The 17,344-nt window shown below is 44.3% G+C and overlaps 1 protein-coding gene across 1 annotated transcript in view; it reads left to right on the top strand.

Moving 5' to 3' along the window:
• VWA3A (von Willebrand factor A domain containing 3A) overlaps nt 1–17,344 on the top strand; it is a 55,266-nt gene that overhangs the window by 14,526 nt on the left and 23,396 nt on the right. The window contains exons 10-20 of the mRNA XM_072982898.2: nt 971–1,036; nt 2,384–2,509; nt 5,477–5,615; nt 5,717–5,820; nt 7,731–7,811; nt 10,169–10,263; nt 10,852–10,971; nt 13,274–13,348; nt 15,205–15,349; nt 16,459–16,654; nt 17,116–17,186. Coding sequence (XP_072838999.2) covers nt 971–1,036; nt 2,384–2,509; nt 5,477–5,615; nt 5,717–5,820; nt 7,731–7,811; nt 10,169–10,263; nt 10,852–10,971; nt 13,274–13,348; nt 15,205–15,349; nt 16,459–16,654; nt 17,116–17,186 — 1,218 coding nt within the window. The remainder of the gene's footprint in view (nt 1–970; nt 1,037–2,383; nt 2,510–5,476; nt 5,616–5,716; nt 5,821–7,730; nt 7,812–10,168; nt 10,264–10,851; nt 10,972–13,273; nt 13,349–15,204; nt 15,350–16,458; nt 16,655–17,115; nt 17,187–17,344) is intronic.

Below are 17,344 nucleotides of genomic sequence, written 5' to 3'. Positions count from 1 at the left end.
AGAATGTCAATTAGGGATTATACTGTTTTTCCACCGGGAGGAATCAGTGCTCCAGGTGGATAACAAATATAGTCAGGAACAGATAATGACATTATTAAAACAATCACAATAATAAACATTAAAGTGGGCAAAACTATAACATCATCGGTAGCAATATACTTCAGAACTGTTTAAGATGCGTTTTAAACGCATGTATTCTCATTGTGTTTTTTAAAACAGCAACAGTGAGATCCTGTTGCAGCTGTAAGCAAAAATCAACAAATTTGTTTGGAATGGAAAGGACTCAAAAGCAAATTCAAATGAAGGAATAAGTGAAACTAGCAGATTCATCCATCCAGGCAGAAGGCTTTTGTGCTTAGGTATCCTGGTATATTCAGCCATATTTGTGGTACTGGGGCTTTTCCTTAGCTTAGAGGTTCCTCATTTTGAATACCTCAATAGGAGGTGAATAGAACATTATCCTCTCTGGGGTCTTGGAAGAGCTGCATCTGTAGAAATTAGCCGGTGGGGGATTTCATTGAATTCCTTTCTCTAGAAGAACACACTGGCATTTGCAAACTTCTTCAGATACTTGAGTAAAAACTGACAAGAGTCTTTCATCCCACTGTTTAATATGGTCAGATTTCTCTTGGTAGTTTGAGGCATTTTTTAGAATTCTGTTTACCAACATTAGTTAGCGGATCTGAAGTTCTATGTAAGGTTGCATCGAAAAGAGATTATTATTTTTTTTTTTTTTGCAGCAGGGAAAGCCCCGTGTCAGAACAGTGTATATACACAATCTTGGGCTGTACAAAAGCAACTACAAATGTTTTAAAAACAATATCTTCATAATAGTTTCCTGATTGTATTTCAGTGTTTTTAAATCTTTTTATTAATATTTGTTGTGCTTTATAAAGTTCTGGTTTTGGGAATGTAATATCTTATGAAATTCTTCAAGGCTCAGCCATTTTCTTTGATACAATTCATGCAGGCTGCCCTAAAGAACATGGCAGAAGAAGTGGGAGGCCGTTACCACTGTTATTCAGCAAAGAGTGAAGTAGGTGACGCCATAACGGGACACCATGCAAATCGTTTTTAAATGTCATGGTTGCATCGTTTGTGACATACTGGCTTATTCATGTGGAGATTAAAATGGACAGTGGTGGTGCTGTAGGCTAAACCGCAGAAGCCTGTGCTGCAGGGTCAGAAGACCAAGCAGTCGTAAGATCGAATCCACGCGACGGAGTGAGCGCCCATCGCTTGCCCCAGCTCCCGCCAACCTAGCGGTTCGAAAGAATGCAAATGCAAGTAGACAAATAGGGACCACCTCGGTGGGAAGGTAAACAGCGTTCTGTGTCTAAATCACACTGGCCGCGTGACCACGGAAAGATTGTCTTCGGACAAACGCTGGCTCTATGGCTTGAAGAGCGGGATGAGTGCCACCCCCTAGAGTCAGACACGACTGGACAAAAATTGTCAAGGGGAACCTTTTTAATCTTCCTTTTCCCAAGAGGTTGTTACGGGATCAATAGCTGCCGCAACCCCCATCTTCTCTCTAGCACATGGTTAACCCCATGTCAGTTTCACACACCTGAGGCTCAGGTTTCTGGCAATCAATCAATCAATCAATCAATCAATCAATCAATCAATCAATCAATCAATCAATAGTTACAACTTCAAAAACATAAACCTCTCAGAGCCCCTGTTTGCCTCTATTTTCACCTCTCATGTGAGACTTTTATCTTGTTTGTTTACGAGATCACATTTGTACGTATTTTCACCTATGTTAATTAAAATAATGCAGGCAGGACACCGTGCATATGTAGGATTATCTTGCACATTTCACAGACTAAGAAATTATTAGTTTGGAAATGATGAATGGGAATCATAGGGTCACCTCCCACTTATTTTCTGAGATGGTTTTCCTCTTATCTTATACCCATTACAGGCTATTGTCTTTGGACATAAGTGCTCTGAGCACTTACTTGCAAAGCTTGGGTGAACCACTTGTAAGACTCCATATACTGTTTGTTTTGTACCCAGTGTTCATTGTGATGGCTGGCATTATTGGCAGCTGAACATCCTGAGAGCACCTCACCTTGGCCACCTCCCTGGTAAATGGCCAGACCTGCATTGTGTTAAAAGCCAGCGGCCTTTTGTTTTGATTTGCTCTTGATATTTCTGCTATTTAATTTAATTTGGATTGTTTATTATGTACGCTGCGGTTTTTAAGCTGATATTTGAAGACCGAATCAAGAAAGAGGCACATAAAAGCTGGAAATCCATAATGTATTATTGTGTAATATGTTAAAATTAATATTTATATAAAAATAGACTAGTATTAAATAAATGCACCTGGAAGTAGTTTAAAATTCATCTGATTAATTCAGTATTCTGTATTTAGAATTGTGACAGCAGCGATATCAGCCTCGTTCTTCGCGAACGCCAAAAAGCTGAGGGATTGCTCAGCATCATAAATGAAATCTATGAGGGCAGGATGGCCGACTCACTTTTTAATTTAATGAAAGATGTAAGTTTTCAGTTTATTTAATTTTTTTGGTATTTTACTTTAAAAGTTTAAGCAACAGTGAAATGATTAATTATCTAATTCTTTTCCTCTGTTATGATTAGCTGCTGGGTTTTGGAATTTTTTTTGTGTGTTCTGTGACAGGTTTTAATTCTTATAAATAAATGTCCTGAGGGGAAAGTAAACACTAGGAGAGTAGAATATATATATATTTCTATGAATATTAAACAATAATATTCAGAAATATGGAGAAATTGTGCCTGCATGTAATTTATTTATTTCCAGGGACAGTTTCTGCAGCAAAATCCACAAAGAGTTATTGGTGCATTAAAAACTGATCAGTTTCATTTTCTGCATTCTGTAGCTGGCGTCAGATTCTTGATACAGTACCTTGATTTCTAAAAGCAAAGCAGAACAAAATATGCTGCTTATATACCAGCCCATAGTGCTTAAAGGTGGCTTACAGTTTAATTATGCAGGCTACACATTGCCCTCCCCTCCAAACTAGGTATCATCAGCTAGGAGGGTGATTAAGACAATTCCATTTAACCCTGTTGCTCTTGTTTAGTCGTTAAGTCATGTCTGACTCTTCGTGACCCCCGGACCAGAGCACGCCAGGCCCTCCTGTCTTCCACTTGGGAAGTGGAAGACAGGAGGGCCTTCCAGTTTGGTCAAATTTATGTTGGTTGCTTCGATGACACTGTTCAGCCATCTCATCCTCTGGCGTCCCCTTCTCCTCTTGCCTTCACACTTTCCCAGCATCAGGGTCTTTTCCAGGGAGTCTTCTCTTCTCATGAGATGGCCAAAGTACTGGAGCCTCAGCTTCAGGATCTGTCCTTCCAGTGAGCACTCAGGGTTGATTTCCTTCAAAATGGATAGGTTTGATCTCCTTGCAGTCCAGGGGACTCTCAAGAGTCTCCTCCAGCATCACAATTCTTCAGCAGTTAGCCTTCTTTATGATCCACCTCTCACTTCCATACATCGCTACAGGAAAAACCATAGCTTTGACTATGCAGACCTTTGTCAGCAAGGTGATGTCTGTGCTTTTTAAGATGCTGTCTAGGTTTGTCATCGCTTTCCTCCCAAGAAGCAGGCGTCTTTTGGTTTCGTGGCTGCTGTCCCCATCTGCAGTGATCACAAAGCCCAAGAAAGTGAAATTTGTCACTGCCTCCATATCTTCCCCTTCAGTTTGCCAGGAGGTGATGGGGCCAGTGGCCATGATCTTAGTTTTTTTGATGTTGAGCTTCAGACTAATTTTTGCACTCTCCTCTTTCAATAAACCTGTTGTACATTAATTTGTCTATCATATGCCCCATTGCTTCATCTTTCCAGCAATCATCTGAATATAACAGTTTTATCTTATGAGCTCAAGCACTTTCTGCTCCCTGTTCTCTGTCGAGCAGGCCTGATATTCTGAGAAAGGAGCAAAAGCTCGCCTCCCCTTCTGTGCCTTGGACAGGTTGTATCAGCCTGTATCATGTTTCCCCTGTTCTTGCACAGTTTTAGCTCCATCTAGTGCACCCTTCCCTTTCTTGAGAGAGTGCGCATCTGTGATCATAGTCAGCGCCTTGCAATTTCTGTTCCTGGAGCATGTTTGCTTATGTATCTGCAGGCATGTGCATGTCTGACCTCACAAAGAACTTTTCCCCTTTCAAGATGCCTTGACTGTGCCACTGATTGTGGCTACAAGCACGCAGATTGCCTTTGTTGATTTGCGCTGGGGAGGATCGAGCTGCGTCCGTTGCAGTAGTCGCCACTTTGTGGGCAGCCATGTGAATCGCCCACCAGCATGTGGAATCCCAGCCCACCCCATTGGGGTTGGGATTCCAATGGGCTGGAATCTGCTTAGGTGCAGATTCAGGCAGGACGTCCCGTCTCAGTCACCTTTTGTGCCCAGCTTGGCTCCTTGCCCCCTCCTGCAGTCTTTCCTTTGGGCACTTGCACACCCCATCTTGTCTTCCTTCACCATTATTCCCTTTGAAGTGTCTAAGGTTCCTCTGAAGGCAATACTCATGGAGGGGGGACGACTACATGGGCTGTTTGCACCCCCTCTTCTTGGTAAGCAGCATGGCAATCAAAGCCACCAAGCGGAACAACCCCTTGGCCATCCCACCATCCTCTCTGACGGGATCTCTCTTGTCACCCTCAGCTTAGTTGGGGAAGAGGGTTTTTTTAAAAAATTAAAAAAGGGGAGGGGATGTAGTGTTGAATTGTAGGTAGGCATCCTTCAGTCTTTAGAGACTATGATATCGTGCCGTCTATGGAGGACTTGGAACAGCATCTAGTATGGCTGAGAAGGCCAGTTTGAGAGTGACAATCTCTTCCATACTGAAGACAAATCCAGTCTGTCCCCTGTCCAGCTCCCTGGTTTTGCTGCTTTTGTGACTTCCTCCTTGCCTCGGCCTGCTGGACAAGGGTCTCTTCAAATTGGGAGAGGCTGTGATGCAACGCTTGCCTCCAGGCTGAACACTCAGATGTCAGAGTTTCCCATCTGTTGAGGTCCATTCCTAAGGCCTTCAGATACCGCTTGCAGATGTCCTTGTATCGCAGCTGTGGTCTCCCTCTGGGGCGATTTCCCTGCACTAATTCTCCATACAGGTGTTGAATTAAAACAACGGCTCCTCGGCTAATAGAAGCAACTGTACACGTCAGAAGCATAAGAGGAGCAATGCATGCGGAATGGCCGCAAAGTATTAGAAGCCTCTGCTGGCTGATCAAAATGCACCAGATGCCCCTGGAAAAAGGCCAGACTTCCATGCAATTGGCTTTACATCATGGAGCAACAGAAAATATTTTCATTTTAACCATGCCAGCTCCAAAACAAACAGAGGGATAAACTGCAGTGTAGCCAATCCCTTCACAAGATTTAGGCTATTATATTAATATTTGGATGTTTACAGCTATTGAGTATTCAGAAGAGACCAGAACATACTGATTTCTAGAGACAAACTCATATAATATTGCATTTAGGGTTCCGTGGAGTGTCTGAAAGTCTCCTCTACCTGCTCCTTGCCTAAGCCGCCAAAACATGAGAGTCAGCTTGTGATACAAACCCCCAATTTTTCAGCCAAGACCTCGTCCGAATGGCTGAAAACGAACAGCCTGAAAGGTAAGCCAAGCGGTCAAATGGCCTAGAGAAGGGGGTCCCTCGGCACCCTGGAAAAGGCTTCTCCCATCGTCCTGCTCTGTGCCTTTTTCTGTTTGCTGCAGCCAAGAAACTGAACCTTTATCAAGTGTTGGCACCAAACGCTTTTTCACCAGTGGAAGAGTATGTGCCTGTTCTTCGGAAAACGGTGTCGTCCACTTTACATGAGGTAAATAAAGCTGCTGCTGCTGTTTAGAATCATAGAGTGTGCAGCCGTCTCCTCCAGCCTCCTGCTTGATAACAGGAAACATATGTTGTTGGACTGCAACTCCCATTGACCCTAATCAGCTTGGCCAATGGTGAGGAATGATGGGACTGTAGTCCAGTAGCATCCGCACATCTGCTGATGTAGGAAATAATGAAATTTACTCCTCTTCAGCAAAGAGCCGGCCAGCTACTTTTCCTTTCAAGAAGTGTATTAACTTTCCATTGGACTCTGCTCTGTGATAACTAGCCAGGGTAGACACCAATATTAAGCAGTTATAATGATTATAGTAACGATAATGAATCGACAGAGGGATTTTCAGTTGACGTTTCCAGTCAGGGCAGTGGCCAATGTTCTAGTAGTGTTCTTTTTCTGGATCTTGATGCAGCCCCCCAGAACTGTGGGATCCCCATCCTTGATGGAGCCACCCTGGATGCCATAAAAGCCTGCTCTGGAAAGGTTTGAAAGCCCTCAAGGTCAGCATTTTGGCACTATGGAAGGAGAGGGAGAATCCCCCAATTCTGCTGATGTTGGATGCCAAAGTAGATTTTTGGATTTTGATTAATCAGTCATTTTGTTGACGCTTCGTTGGTTACCTTTTCGCTCCCTGAGCCTCAGTTAAAGTGCTGCTGCTGTATCAGCTTAGCCAGGCTTTAAGATGTGTCACGGCGATTTCCATACCGTCTGCGCCACCTCTTATTGCAAAGGCTTAAATACATTAATACCAAAAAGAGACAAGGTTTGCTCTGTGGTAGCGTAAAGTGGATCCTCCCTGGGCAAACACTCTTCTCAGTTGATATGTTGCTGCATTAATGGACGGTTTGCCTTCTCATAAGCTGCTCTGAGTGTTCACAGGGGAAAAGAACAGGAAAGACAGACAGACAGAAAGACAGAAACAGTTTCAGTATTTGTACTGTACATTTGGAAATCCCTCTCCATTCTTCTTTCCCATCCAGCAGCTTTCTTCCCATTGTGCAGTTTAAAAAAACGGAAAGGAACCCACCAGTTGTACATAGATCAGTTTTGGTGTAGAAATCCATAGAAAGTTCAAGATTCCTATAAGTTACCTAAGGTAATGTTAGGGAGTGTTTGGATTTCCAACCCAAGCAACCCCGGAGTCCCACTCTTTGCCCCTCCTGCTCTTGACCAATAGCAGAGCAGGAGGGGGGGCGTATCTCGCCCAAGCTGTCCAATGAGAGTCAGGAGGTCCTTCCTTGCTATTTCACAATTATTCCTGGGGGTGAGTGCCTCCCACCATCCCACCATTCTCCATCCACTTAAAGAACAACCTACAGTGGTGCCTCACTTAACGACGTTAATTCATTCCAGCAAAATCGCTGTAAAGCAAAAACGTTGTAAAGCGAAATAAAAAAGCCCATTGAAACACATTGAAAACCGTTCAATGTGTTCCAATGGGCTGAAAAATTCACCGTCCAGCAAAGATCCTCCATAGGGGCAGCCATTTTCGGTGCCTGTAGAGTGAGGAATCCATCCCAAAACACAACGGGGAGCCATTTTGAGCACCTGGTGGCCATTTTGAAAACCCGCCAATCAGCTGTTTTGATCGTGGTAATACAAAGAATCGGTTCCCGAGGCAGGGAACCGATCTTCGCAAAGCCCAAAAAACCCATTTAAAACATCGTTTTGCAATCACAATTGCAATCGCAAAAACATCGTCATGAAGCGGATTCGTCGTTATACAGGGTAATTGTTAAGTGGGGCACAACTGTATAGGACGTTGTAACCTGTGTGCCCCTTGCACGCAGCCAGGAAGTGGTGCTTGAATGTCAACTGTGTGGCACATCCAGTTATTACACTTTCAAAAAGGAAGGGTTAATATTGTGCGGTGGGCTTCCCCCCCCTTCTCTTTTCAGAAAGCAATGATGCAGTTTGAGTGGCATGATGGGACTATTAAAAATGTTCACGTAGATCCACCAATACTGTACGACTACCAGGTAAATGAGAGACTTATATATTTTTATGTATTTAAGATATTTGTACCCTGCTTTTTTTCCTTAAAAAGGTCCCAATGAGGCTTACATCATGAAAGAAAATATCTAAAAGCTAAAAATAGGAAGCGTGCAAATATTAAAAAAGAATGAGACATACACCACACTAAAAAAGGTAAATAAAATCAACACCAAAACACATTCAAAGCAATGAGGAACCCCTGTCAGATAACTGGCTAATAAGAGAAAGCTTATCTGAAGAGAAAGATGTTTGCCTGCTTGCAGAAGGACAGCCAAGATGAGGCCAGCCTGGCCTCTTGTGGGAGGGAGTTCCAGAGTCTGGGAGCAGCAGCACAGAAGGCCCTCTCCCGCGTACCCACCAGACTCACTTATGAAGGTGGTGGGACTGAGAGAAAAGCCTCTCCTGATGATCTCAACACCCAGGCAGGCTCATAAAGGGAGACGCAGTCCTTGAGATAGCTTGGACCCAAGCCATTTAAGGCTTTGTTAAAACCAGCACTTCAGATTATGGCCAAAAATGGATTGGCAACCATCGGAGCTACTGTAACGGGGGGGGGGGGATATGGGATCCCATAATGCGCCCCAGTTGACATTCCAAATACATTCCAACAACAACTCCACGTAGAGCGCATTATAGCAATGCAGCCAGGATGTAACTAAGGTACGTCTTGCTGTGGGCAGATCGGACCTCTCCAGGAACGGGCGCAGCTGGTGCACCCGTTTTAACGACACACTCCAGGCCACTGCCAAAACCTGGGCATCCAAGTTCAGAGCTGAATCCAGGAGCATCCCCAGCTGCCCACCTGTGTTTTCAGAGGGAGTGAAAAGCCATCCAGCACAGGCTGCGTCTCCATCCCTGGATCTGCCTTTTGACGTATCAGGACCACCTTCTGTCTTGTCTGGATTAAGGCTCCCTTGATTCTTCCTCATCTAATCCATTACTGACACAGACACTGATCTGCTTGCACAAGATTTAATTGGATTCCAGATTAATCCTATTATTTTGCCCTGGTATCCAACAGCAGAGGGTTAACATGCAGAAAAACGACTGATAGTGTTTTCAAAGCGCTTACAAATAAGTCTATGTTTATGAGCAAGAGAAACAGAGCAGTGAATGTCATTGCAAGTTTGTTACTCTGTGTATACCCATGTCTCATAGCCTTCAGGAAATGTTCGCTATGTGCTGTCAAGTCACCTCCAACTCATGTCAACCCTATGAATGAATGATCTCCGACATGTCCTGTCCTGAACGGCCCTGATCAGGTCTTGTAAACTCAAGCTTGGGGCTTCCTTGAGGGACTCGGTCCATATTTCATTTGGTCTTCCTCTTTTCCTGCTGCCTTCTGCCTTTCCCAGCATTATTGTCTTTTCCAGAGAAACCTGCCTTCTCATGATAGGCCTGAAGTAGGGCAGCCTCAGCTTCATTATTTTTGCCTCCAGAGATAGTTCAGCCTTGATTTCATCTAGGACCCACTTGTTTGTCTTTTTAGCAGTCCAGGATATCCACAAAGCTCTCCTCCATCAGCCCATTTCACACAAATCAATTTTTTCCCCTCTCAGCTTTCTTTACTGCCCAGCTTTCACAGTTTCAGGAAACAGAGGGCTCTTATTTCCTTGCTCCTTCCAACTGCTCTGGCCTGCTACTCAGAAGCCACTCTCCTATACAAGTTTTCTCCATGCTTATTGTAAAAATCAGTGCATTTAGTGTCACAAGTATTTATGATATTCGTGTACTCAATGTCTCCTCTCTGATCTCAAGTTATAGAAGGACACATAAAACAACGAAAAGCATTAGAAGAGTATCACATTCCTTCTGATTCTCAGAAATTCTAAGCCTTAAGACGGGAACATAGACCTGTGTCAGAACGCATGTTTTAGAACAAGGTAGAGGACCGGATATTCCCATCTTTGAAAGATAGTGGCTCACATCCACTCTAAAAATCTTTTCTTTAAAAGGAAGCTGATTTACTGAAAAAGGCCCTTGTGGCCACAAAATGTCTGGGGGACAAATAGAAAAAGCGTCTCCAATGCCCCCTGAAGAGAACTAGAGGGATATAGCAAGTTTAGAGGATGTGGGCCCATTCCTGGTTTAGAAGGTCCCAGCTGCCATCCATGTGTCCAAAGGACCAGAAAGTAAGATGACTTGGAAGACTTCAGCCTGAAAGTCTTGGAAATATGGCTTATTTGACTATAACTCCCATGTTTCGTGGGAGGCTCCAGAAGTGGAAGCCCCCAAAGCACTTCGCCTGTCTCTGCCTGGCATCCTTTGTAGTTGCCTCACCGGCTATCTGAAATATTAGTGAAATGGTTAGCCTTTTAACATCAGCCACCTCTCTTAACAGAAGCGACTTAGCCGGATAGTGAGGATGTACGAGCAACGCATTGACTGGCTCTCTGCAGGAAGCAGAAGAATTTGGGGAACTGTGAGTGAGAAGAGGTATTCTTCTTTTGCTGCTACATGTACACAAATGTATGTGGAAGGATGTCCGCCTTTCCTCTCTATTTTGTCTATCTCTGCATCAAAGCGTTGGGATGGAGTAATGATAATCAGGTGCTGCCAAGCCAGCTCGGACTTAATATGACCTGTTTCAGAGTTTTCTAGGTAGAGAGTACTTAGAAGTGATTTGCCATTCCCTCCTTCTAGGGACACCCTGGAACAGTGCAGCTTGCCCAAGGCCACCCAGGCTGGCTATTCTTCCTGGAGGCCCAGTGGGGGAATTGAACTCCCAGCCTCTGGCTCTACAGCCACTGAGCTATCCAGTATACCTTAAGATAATTTTAAAACCCAGTAAATGTATAAAACAGCTACACTGGGGAGGCTGTTGCAGCAACAGCAATGACCACACTGAGAAACAAAATTTAACAGATAAACGCATGTTCAGAATAGTTTAACCTGCATGCCCCAATCTAATATTCTCACCGCTACAATATGCTGGCTCTCTTCAGAATCTCTGGACCATTTAAAATGGGAAAAGACCAATACTGGTGGAAAAGGTATGCTTCTGATGCTGGCTTTTCTGATTAGGGTTGTTGTGCTTATTGATACCTCCAAGACCAACTCCATGTACATCATTCATATCCAACATTCCCTGCGACTCTTGCTTGAAGAGCAGATGTTGAGCAAGGAGTTCTTCAACATTATTGCGTAAGTAGCCATCAAATGCATGCGGTGGAATTTTAAGGACCACACAGATCATCAGTGGAGATTGGGTATGATTTCTCAGTGAATTTTCTCTCTTAAGAGGCACCCTTTCCATGAACACCAGTTCCTAGAATTGGGTGGGGAGTGGCAAATACTGGAATGATGTGACACCCCTTTAAAAAAACCCAAAAACATGCATGCCACAAGAGCAACAAAGGGTCTTGTTGTACCTTAAAGAGTGAGAAATCTGATTTGGTCTAAGCTTTGGTGGATTGTGTATAGCCCACTTCATCAGAAGCATGTGGAGCGTTACCCCAGTTTCTTGTCATTATGTGTCGTCAAGTCAGAACCAACTTATACAACCCTAATGGGGCTTCCACGGTAAGTGAGATATTTAAGGAGTGGCCTTACTAGTTCCACACCCCCAGTGAATTTCTATGGCTGAGCAGGGTTTCGAACCCAGGCCTCTTGACTCCTAGTCCATTACTCAATCCATTGCACTACAGTGGGTATCTTGTAACTTCGGTAGACAGATATTTATACACATTTTCTGAGGTCCACGTATCTGAAGAAAGGGGCTGCAGCTCAGGAATACCTTCTGCCAAATAAAACCTGTTAGTTTAAGGTGCTAGGAGAGTTTTTTCAGACTGGCAAGAACCCTTTCCCTGAGGCATGCTTAGGAGCCAGACAGGCATAGGTGGACACTTCTCTGATCAGTCAATAACTGGTTCAAGAAGAGGTAGTGGTCAATATTTTATTGTAACATAACCACTATTCCACATTCAGGTATTATGCAAATATATCTTTTTCTGAAGTGTTTCTCTGCTTTCATGAAGAGAGGAGCAAAGGGAGAGAACATGACCGTACACCAGTGCTTCCCAACCTTGGGTCACCCAAGAGTTCTTGGACTGCAACTCCAAGATTTGGTTTTTGTTCCATATCAGAAGCACCACAGTACAATCCATGAGTAAATCAGATCATTTTCACTCAATGTTGGCCAACACCAAGAGCATCTAACATCAAGGCTTCTAGGGGCATAGCGTATCCTGATGTAGGCATGAAGTTTTTTTAGATTCACCTTGATTCTGCCAACTTCCGACTGAAGCCTATTACGTGACTTCCACGTAACTTTCTCGTGTGGTTGTGGACAAGACTTTCAAAGGGTTCAATCCCTGGCAAGACATGGGCTGGCCTTTCTTTTGTCATTACAGTCCTGGCATTCTCTGCTGTTCCTTTGAGATCCACCAATGAACTGATTGTTCCCTTGATCTTAATCTGGTAGGGGGAGGATGGCAGGCAAAGAGGAGTGTGTGTGCATTTTATACTGACGATTTGAGTCTTCCACTGTTGGCTGCGCCCTCTCCCCATATGTCCCTGGGTGCAACGCCTGCTAGGTAATTGAGAGCACGACTAGAGAGTTGGAGCGATTTGGTTCACACTTAAAAGGCTCTTCACTTCAGTATGATCTATTTTGTCTCGCACTTGAGCAATCCTTTCATTCACATGGGAGACGTGTCTATGACAAGGATCTAGCCAGCACTACAGATTGCTCCAATTTCTCCCCTTTCCAATGAGTGACACCCCTTTCCACACATTTTGTTGCTCAGGGGCCATGGTAACGTCCCCTCGCTCCCTTTTTGATTAATTTTTCCTCCCCATGAAGCAGCACTGCATCAGATACAATCAGATACTGGACGGCACCTCCTGTATATTAGAACTGTGCTGCATCAGTGAGGGATGTTTTTGTAAAAGAAGAAAAAAGTTAGAGAAGACGAAAATAGAGGCAGGGATTTCTCCATTGTCGCTTTTAATGTCACAGCCCATTGTGTACATCACAAGGTGGTTGCCACAGAAAATGTCACCCACAGCTCTCTTCGGAACCGGATTAGCCAGCCATCTATGCATGTCTCCACTTACCAGCGGAGAGGCGGGGACATGCACAGATCATGCCCCTGGCCTGGCAGCAGCAACAATGAAGAGGAGACAACAGCAGGAAAAAGTAGGGGGGCGATGGAGGCGATGGGAAGGGGGCAGTGAGCAGCGGGAATAAACCGGGGGCAGACTGTCGAGGGGCAATGAACCAGGAGGTTCATAAATCACCCAGGAATGTGTTGGTCTAGGAAAGTTCAGATTCTCCCATTTGGACGAGCCGCAACCAATCCGAAACAACGAACTAGTGATTTTTGACAAATCTGGTTCATTTTTAGCTCCGTGCCCATCTCTACTTATTATGCCTGAATCTTTAGATTGAGCTGTAGCTGTGAATGCCACCACTGTTCAGTTATTTCATTTACATCTCTTGCAGCTTTGGAAGTGAGGTGAAGGCCTGGCAATCTGAAATGGTTCCTCTCCACCCTGACAACTTACAAAGTGCCTGGAAGTAAGTAAATATAATTCTCTCCCACCCACCCTCACTCAACTTTCTATTTAAAACTTTCTGGGCAAAGTTCTAGATGAATAACTTTTCTTCCTTTGTATTCAACTCAACATTTTCTGGTTGCAGGCTGACATAGTGACTTTAATAGATGGATATTGAAAGGGTCCCATGGGATTCCTTGGCAGCTCTTCCACCCTGATCCACTTCAGAGATCATCTGTCTTTTTTAGAATCTGGGGAGGTTGGGGATGAAACAAAACTTATATATGATATGATTTGCTGGATATGATCTTCACAGTTGATTACAAATTTGTATTCAAAGACTGATTATCAAAATGGGAAGAGGTTACAAGTGAAGTAGCCTAAAGCTTAGTCCTAAGTGCCCTTCAACATTTCTATCAATGACTTGTATGAGGGAGTGCATGAAATGCTTATCAGATTTGCTCTTAACACAAAATTGGGTGGAATAGCTAATACTTTGGAAGGCAGAAAACAAAATTCAGAAAGCTCTTGATAGGCTCGAGTACTGGCCTGAAAACAACAGAATTAAATTTAACAAAGATAAATGCAAAATTCTACACCTAGGGGGAAAAACTCAATGCACAATTACAAGGTAAGGGATGCATGGCTCAGTAATACTACATGCAAGAATGATCTTGAAATTATTGTAGACTCCAAGCTGGATATGAGGCAACTGGGCAAAGCAAAGCAACTGCACAAAAAAAGGGCAAATGCTAGTTTAGGCTGCCTTTATAGCCTCCAAATCACATTAAATACTAGTCCCCTCTATTCAGCACTGGTTAGACCTCACCTTGAATATTTTGTCCCATTTTGGACACCTCACTTTAAGAAGGATGCCAACAAGCGAGCAAATTCAGAGGAGGGCAACAAAGATGATCACGGGACAGGAAAACAAGCCCTATGAGGAATTACTGAAATACTTGGGCATGTTTAGCCTTGAGGGGAAAAAAGACTGAGGGAAGCTATGACAGCAGACTTCAATTACTTGAACGATTGTAATCCAGAGGAGGGCTGGATCTGTTCTCATCCATCCCAGATACAATAATGAAACCAATAATGAAACCAATTATCTCAGAAGGCGGTGAGCGCTCCAACACTGGAGGCATTCAAGAGAAAATTAGACAACCACCTGGCAGATATCTTTTGATTTTGATTCCTGCATTGAGCAGGGAGTTGGACATAATAGGCTCCTTCCAACTACATTATTCCATGATTTCTTCCTCCTCCCCCCCCTTACTGGCTTCCTGAATCACTGCTAAATTTTGAACCTCCCCTGATGTGCCCTCGGCAGTAAACATATCTGCCATTTCAAAATGCAACTTGTAAATAGCATCTGTTTAAGCAATCTGGACTAAATTCATTGAAAATTAGGTTTCCTGGCGATTCTTTTTGTTTTGTTAGTGGATCAACGATTAACCTGAAAGCTTCCAACCCAAGAAGCTCTGGATGCAGGGGTGGGGGTGGGGAAGGGAGAAACCAACCAAAGAAGGAGAAACGCTGACAGGAGATGGTGTCACGGTTTGTCATAGATGGTGCCGATTTGACCCACCTGGGCAGGGGGAATAGAACTCTGTCATCAGCATGAAGAAAATGTGGGGTGGGAGGATGCTCTTTTGGGTGAGCCCTGAGCATAGGGAGAGACGGGGAAATCCTGCCGGTAAAACGAGCTTGTGCCTCCCTCCCACAACAACCTCATCCGGAAGCAAAGGCTCGCTCCTAGGCAGCATCAGATGCTGCTCATGGGAAGCGTAGTTCACGCTGTGACAACGGCTTGAAAGGCCACCTGAGGCTTTTAGTGCTCCTTGGGCTTTTGGGTCATGGGGAAAGTTCTTGTTCCAGGTGGATACTGAACCTGCCCTGTGAAGGCACCAGAAACGTAATGGCTGCACTTCGAAGAGCTGTGGAGGTGGACTTTAAAGATAAAGAAAAACACGAGTCCCAAGGCCTTTACCTATTCACAACTGGCATTCCTGACCAAGAAATGGTGGGTGTAATTCCATAATCAGCTTATGCTACATCCCATATTGCTTGCTCCATATCAAGAATTATTTTATATACACACACACAATCTCTCTCTCGCACACACACACATACACACACAAGCGTGGCACCTGTGGGGGGGGGGGGTTGACATGGGGCAGTACATTCAGACATGCATTCTCAAGTGGTACAATCTTGCGTGAGGGCTGTGCAATGTCTTCTTTCTTAATGTTTGTACTGGTGGATGAACTCAAAATGTTTATTATCTGGCAGAATGTGGGAAGTAGTACAAGGCACAATGGGTCCCCTGGACGTAATTGGATTGTGACATCCACAAGCCCTTTCTATTGGCTGTGCTGGGTGTGGCTGATGGGAGTTGTAGGCCCAAACACCTTTTGGAGGGGGCAAGGCTCCCTACCACGGTCCTGGAGGATACTAATACAGATTTCAACTTCTAAGCTGGATTTAAGGACAACTGCATTTCTTGTCAACCTCCTGTTGCATAAGATACGCTGGTGGAAGGGAAATGGTGTACCTCACAGTGGCAGATTGCCACTAATTAACAAGTCACCAGTCAGATGGAGAGCTTGGTGAGCTGAAACTGAGGACTGGGGGCGGGGAGAGTTTGATTCCTCATTGTGCCTTGTAGGAGAAGAGACAGGTTGCGTATTCTTGGGCAATCTACACAGTTCCAGAGTGCCCCCAGAAGAAGGGAATGATAAGTAATTTCAGAAGCCCTGGAAAAGAGTTGCCATTAGTCAGAATCAACTTGCCACCACATTAACACGTCACCAGTTCCTCACTGCATGCCGGTCTGGCAGGTTGGGGCATGACTGGTAAATCAAGTCGTATTTTGCTAATTAGCAGCAATTTGCCTCTGCAGCTGGGAGCAATTTGCCTCTGTGCCATTGTCCTTCTGCTAGTGTGACTGTGCAACTGGATGTTGGCCAAGCATCCAAAAAGACTTTAAAGACCTTCGAGACCCATGTAAATTCAGTGAGCTGAACCAACTTGCCAGTGCCAACTAAAGTGCCCCCTGAATCCAGTTGGGGCAAACAGATTTAGCCCAATTAGGTGAGATGACACTCTTTAAATGGTGCATATTCCTTTCAGTATGCAATATGTTCTTACATGGCGGAAGTCTGCGGAGGGTGCGACTTGCAGCTGCATGTCTGTCTGTTCAGCATCAACGATCTCCTGCTTGAAGACAACGTCCCACCACGCTACTCAAGTCCAAATGAAACCGCTGCCGCTTTTAAGGAAATTGTTTGGGCTGCCAATGGCCGCTTCCATTGGTTTGGAGAAACAGGTGTGATGGGGAGGGTGTGTACTGTATGCTTTTAATCTATCCCCTTTGGCTCCACTTCAGGATCTGTGCATTTCTGTAATGGATCCCATGCTTCATCCCAGTGAAATTACTCTTTTACTTTAAAAACAACACTTTGCCTTTGCTTCCTTGTGCACGTCAGGCATGCATCCTTAAGAATGCTCTCCCAAATTTAATTGTCTTGCATTGGAGGCTTCCTGAAGCTCGCCTAGCAAAGTGTTGTCTTCTCAAGGGAATCTGTGGCCTTCTACATGTTCTTGAGGTGGAACTTTCATGAGTCCCACCAAAAATGATCAGTAGTTGTCCAGAGATGATATCCCTTGAAGTCCAGCATCTAGAAAGTCATATTCCTCTACTCTTGGCCTTCCCTGGCCATGTTTTAAAGTTCTGCGCATATGGTAGATGTCCATCTTTTTCTATTTTCTCCCCTCTCTCTGTCCTAGGCATCTATGAAAGTAATGATATCAGCCTTCTGCTCTCTGAAATGGAAAAAGCAGTCAACTATTCTCACAAGGTACACATTCAGCACCTCTTAAAATGTTTGCCATTTTTTATTAGGTTGAATGGTGCGCACCTTTTAAGTGATGTTCTCCAGCCTTGGCAGGCTCATGATGCCCTCAATAGGCATTGTCTTTGACACTGGTCAGACCATTCCCTCTGGTCCCCATCTCC

This window comes from Pogona vitticeps, chromosome 13 (genome assembly GCF_051106095.1).
Source record: "Pogona vitticeps strain Pit_001003342236 chromosome 13, PviZW2.1, whole genome shotgun sequence".
Lineage (NCBI taxonomy): Eukaryota > Metazoa > Chordata > Lepidosauria > Squamata > Agamidae > Pogona > Pogona vitticeps.
The sequence above is the reverse complement of the archived record's forward strand: the minus strand, read 5'-3'. Positions and strand labels throughout refer to the sequence as shown.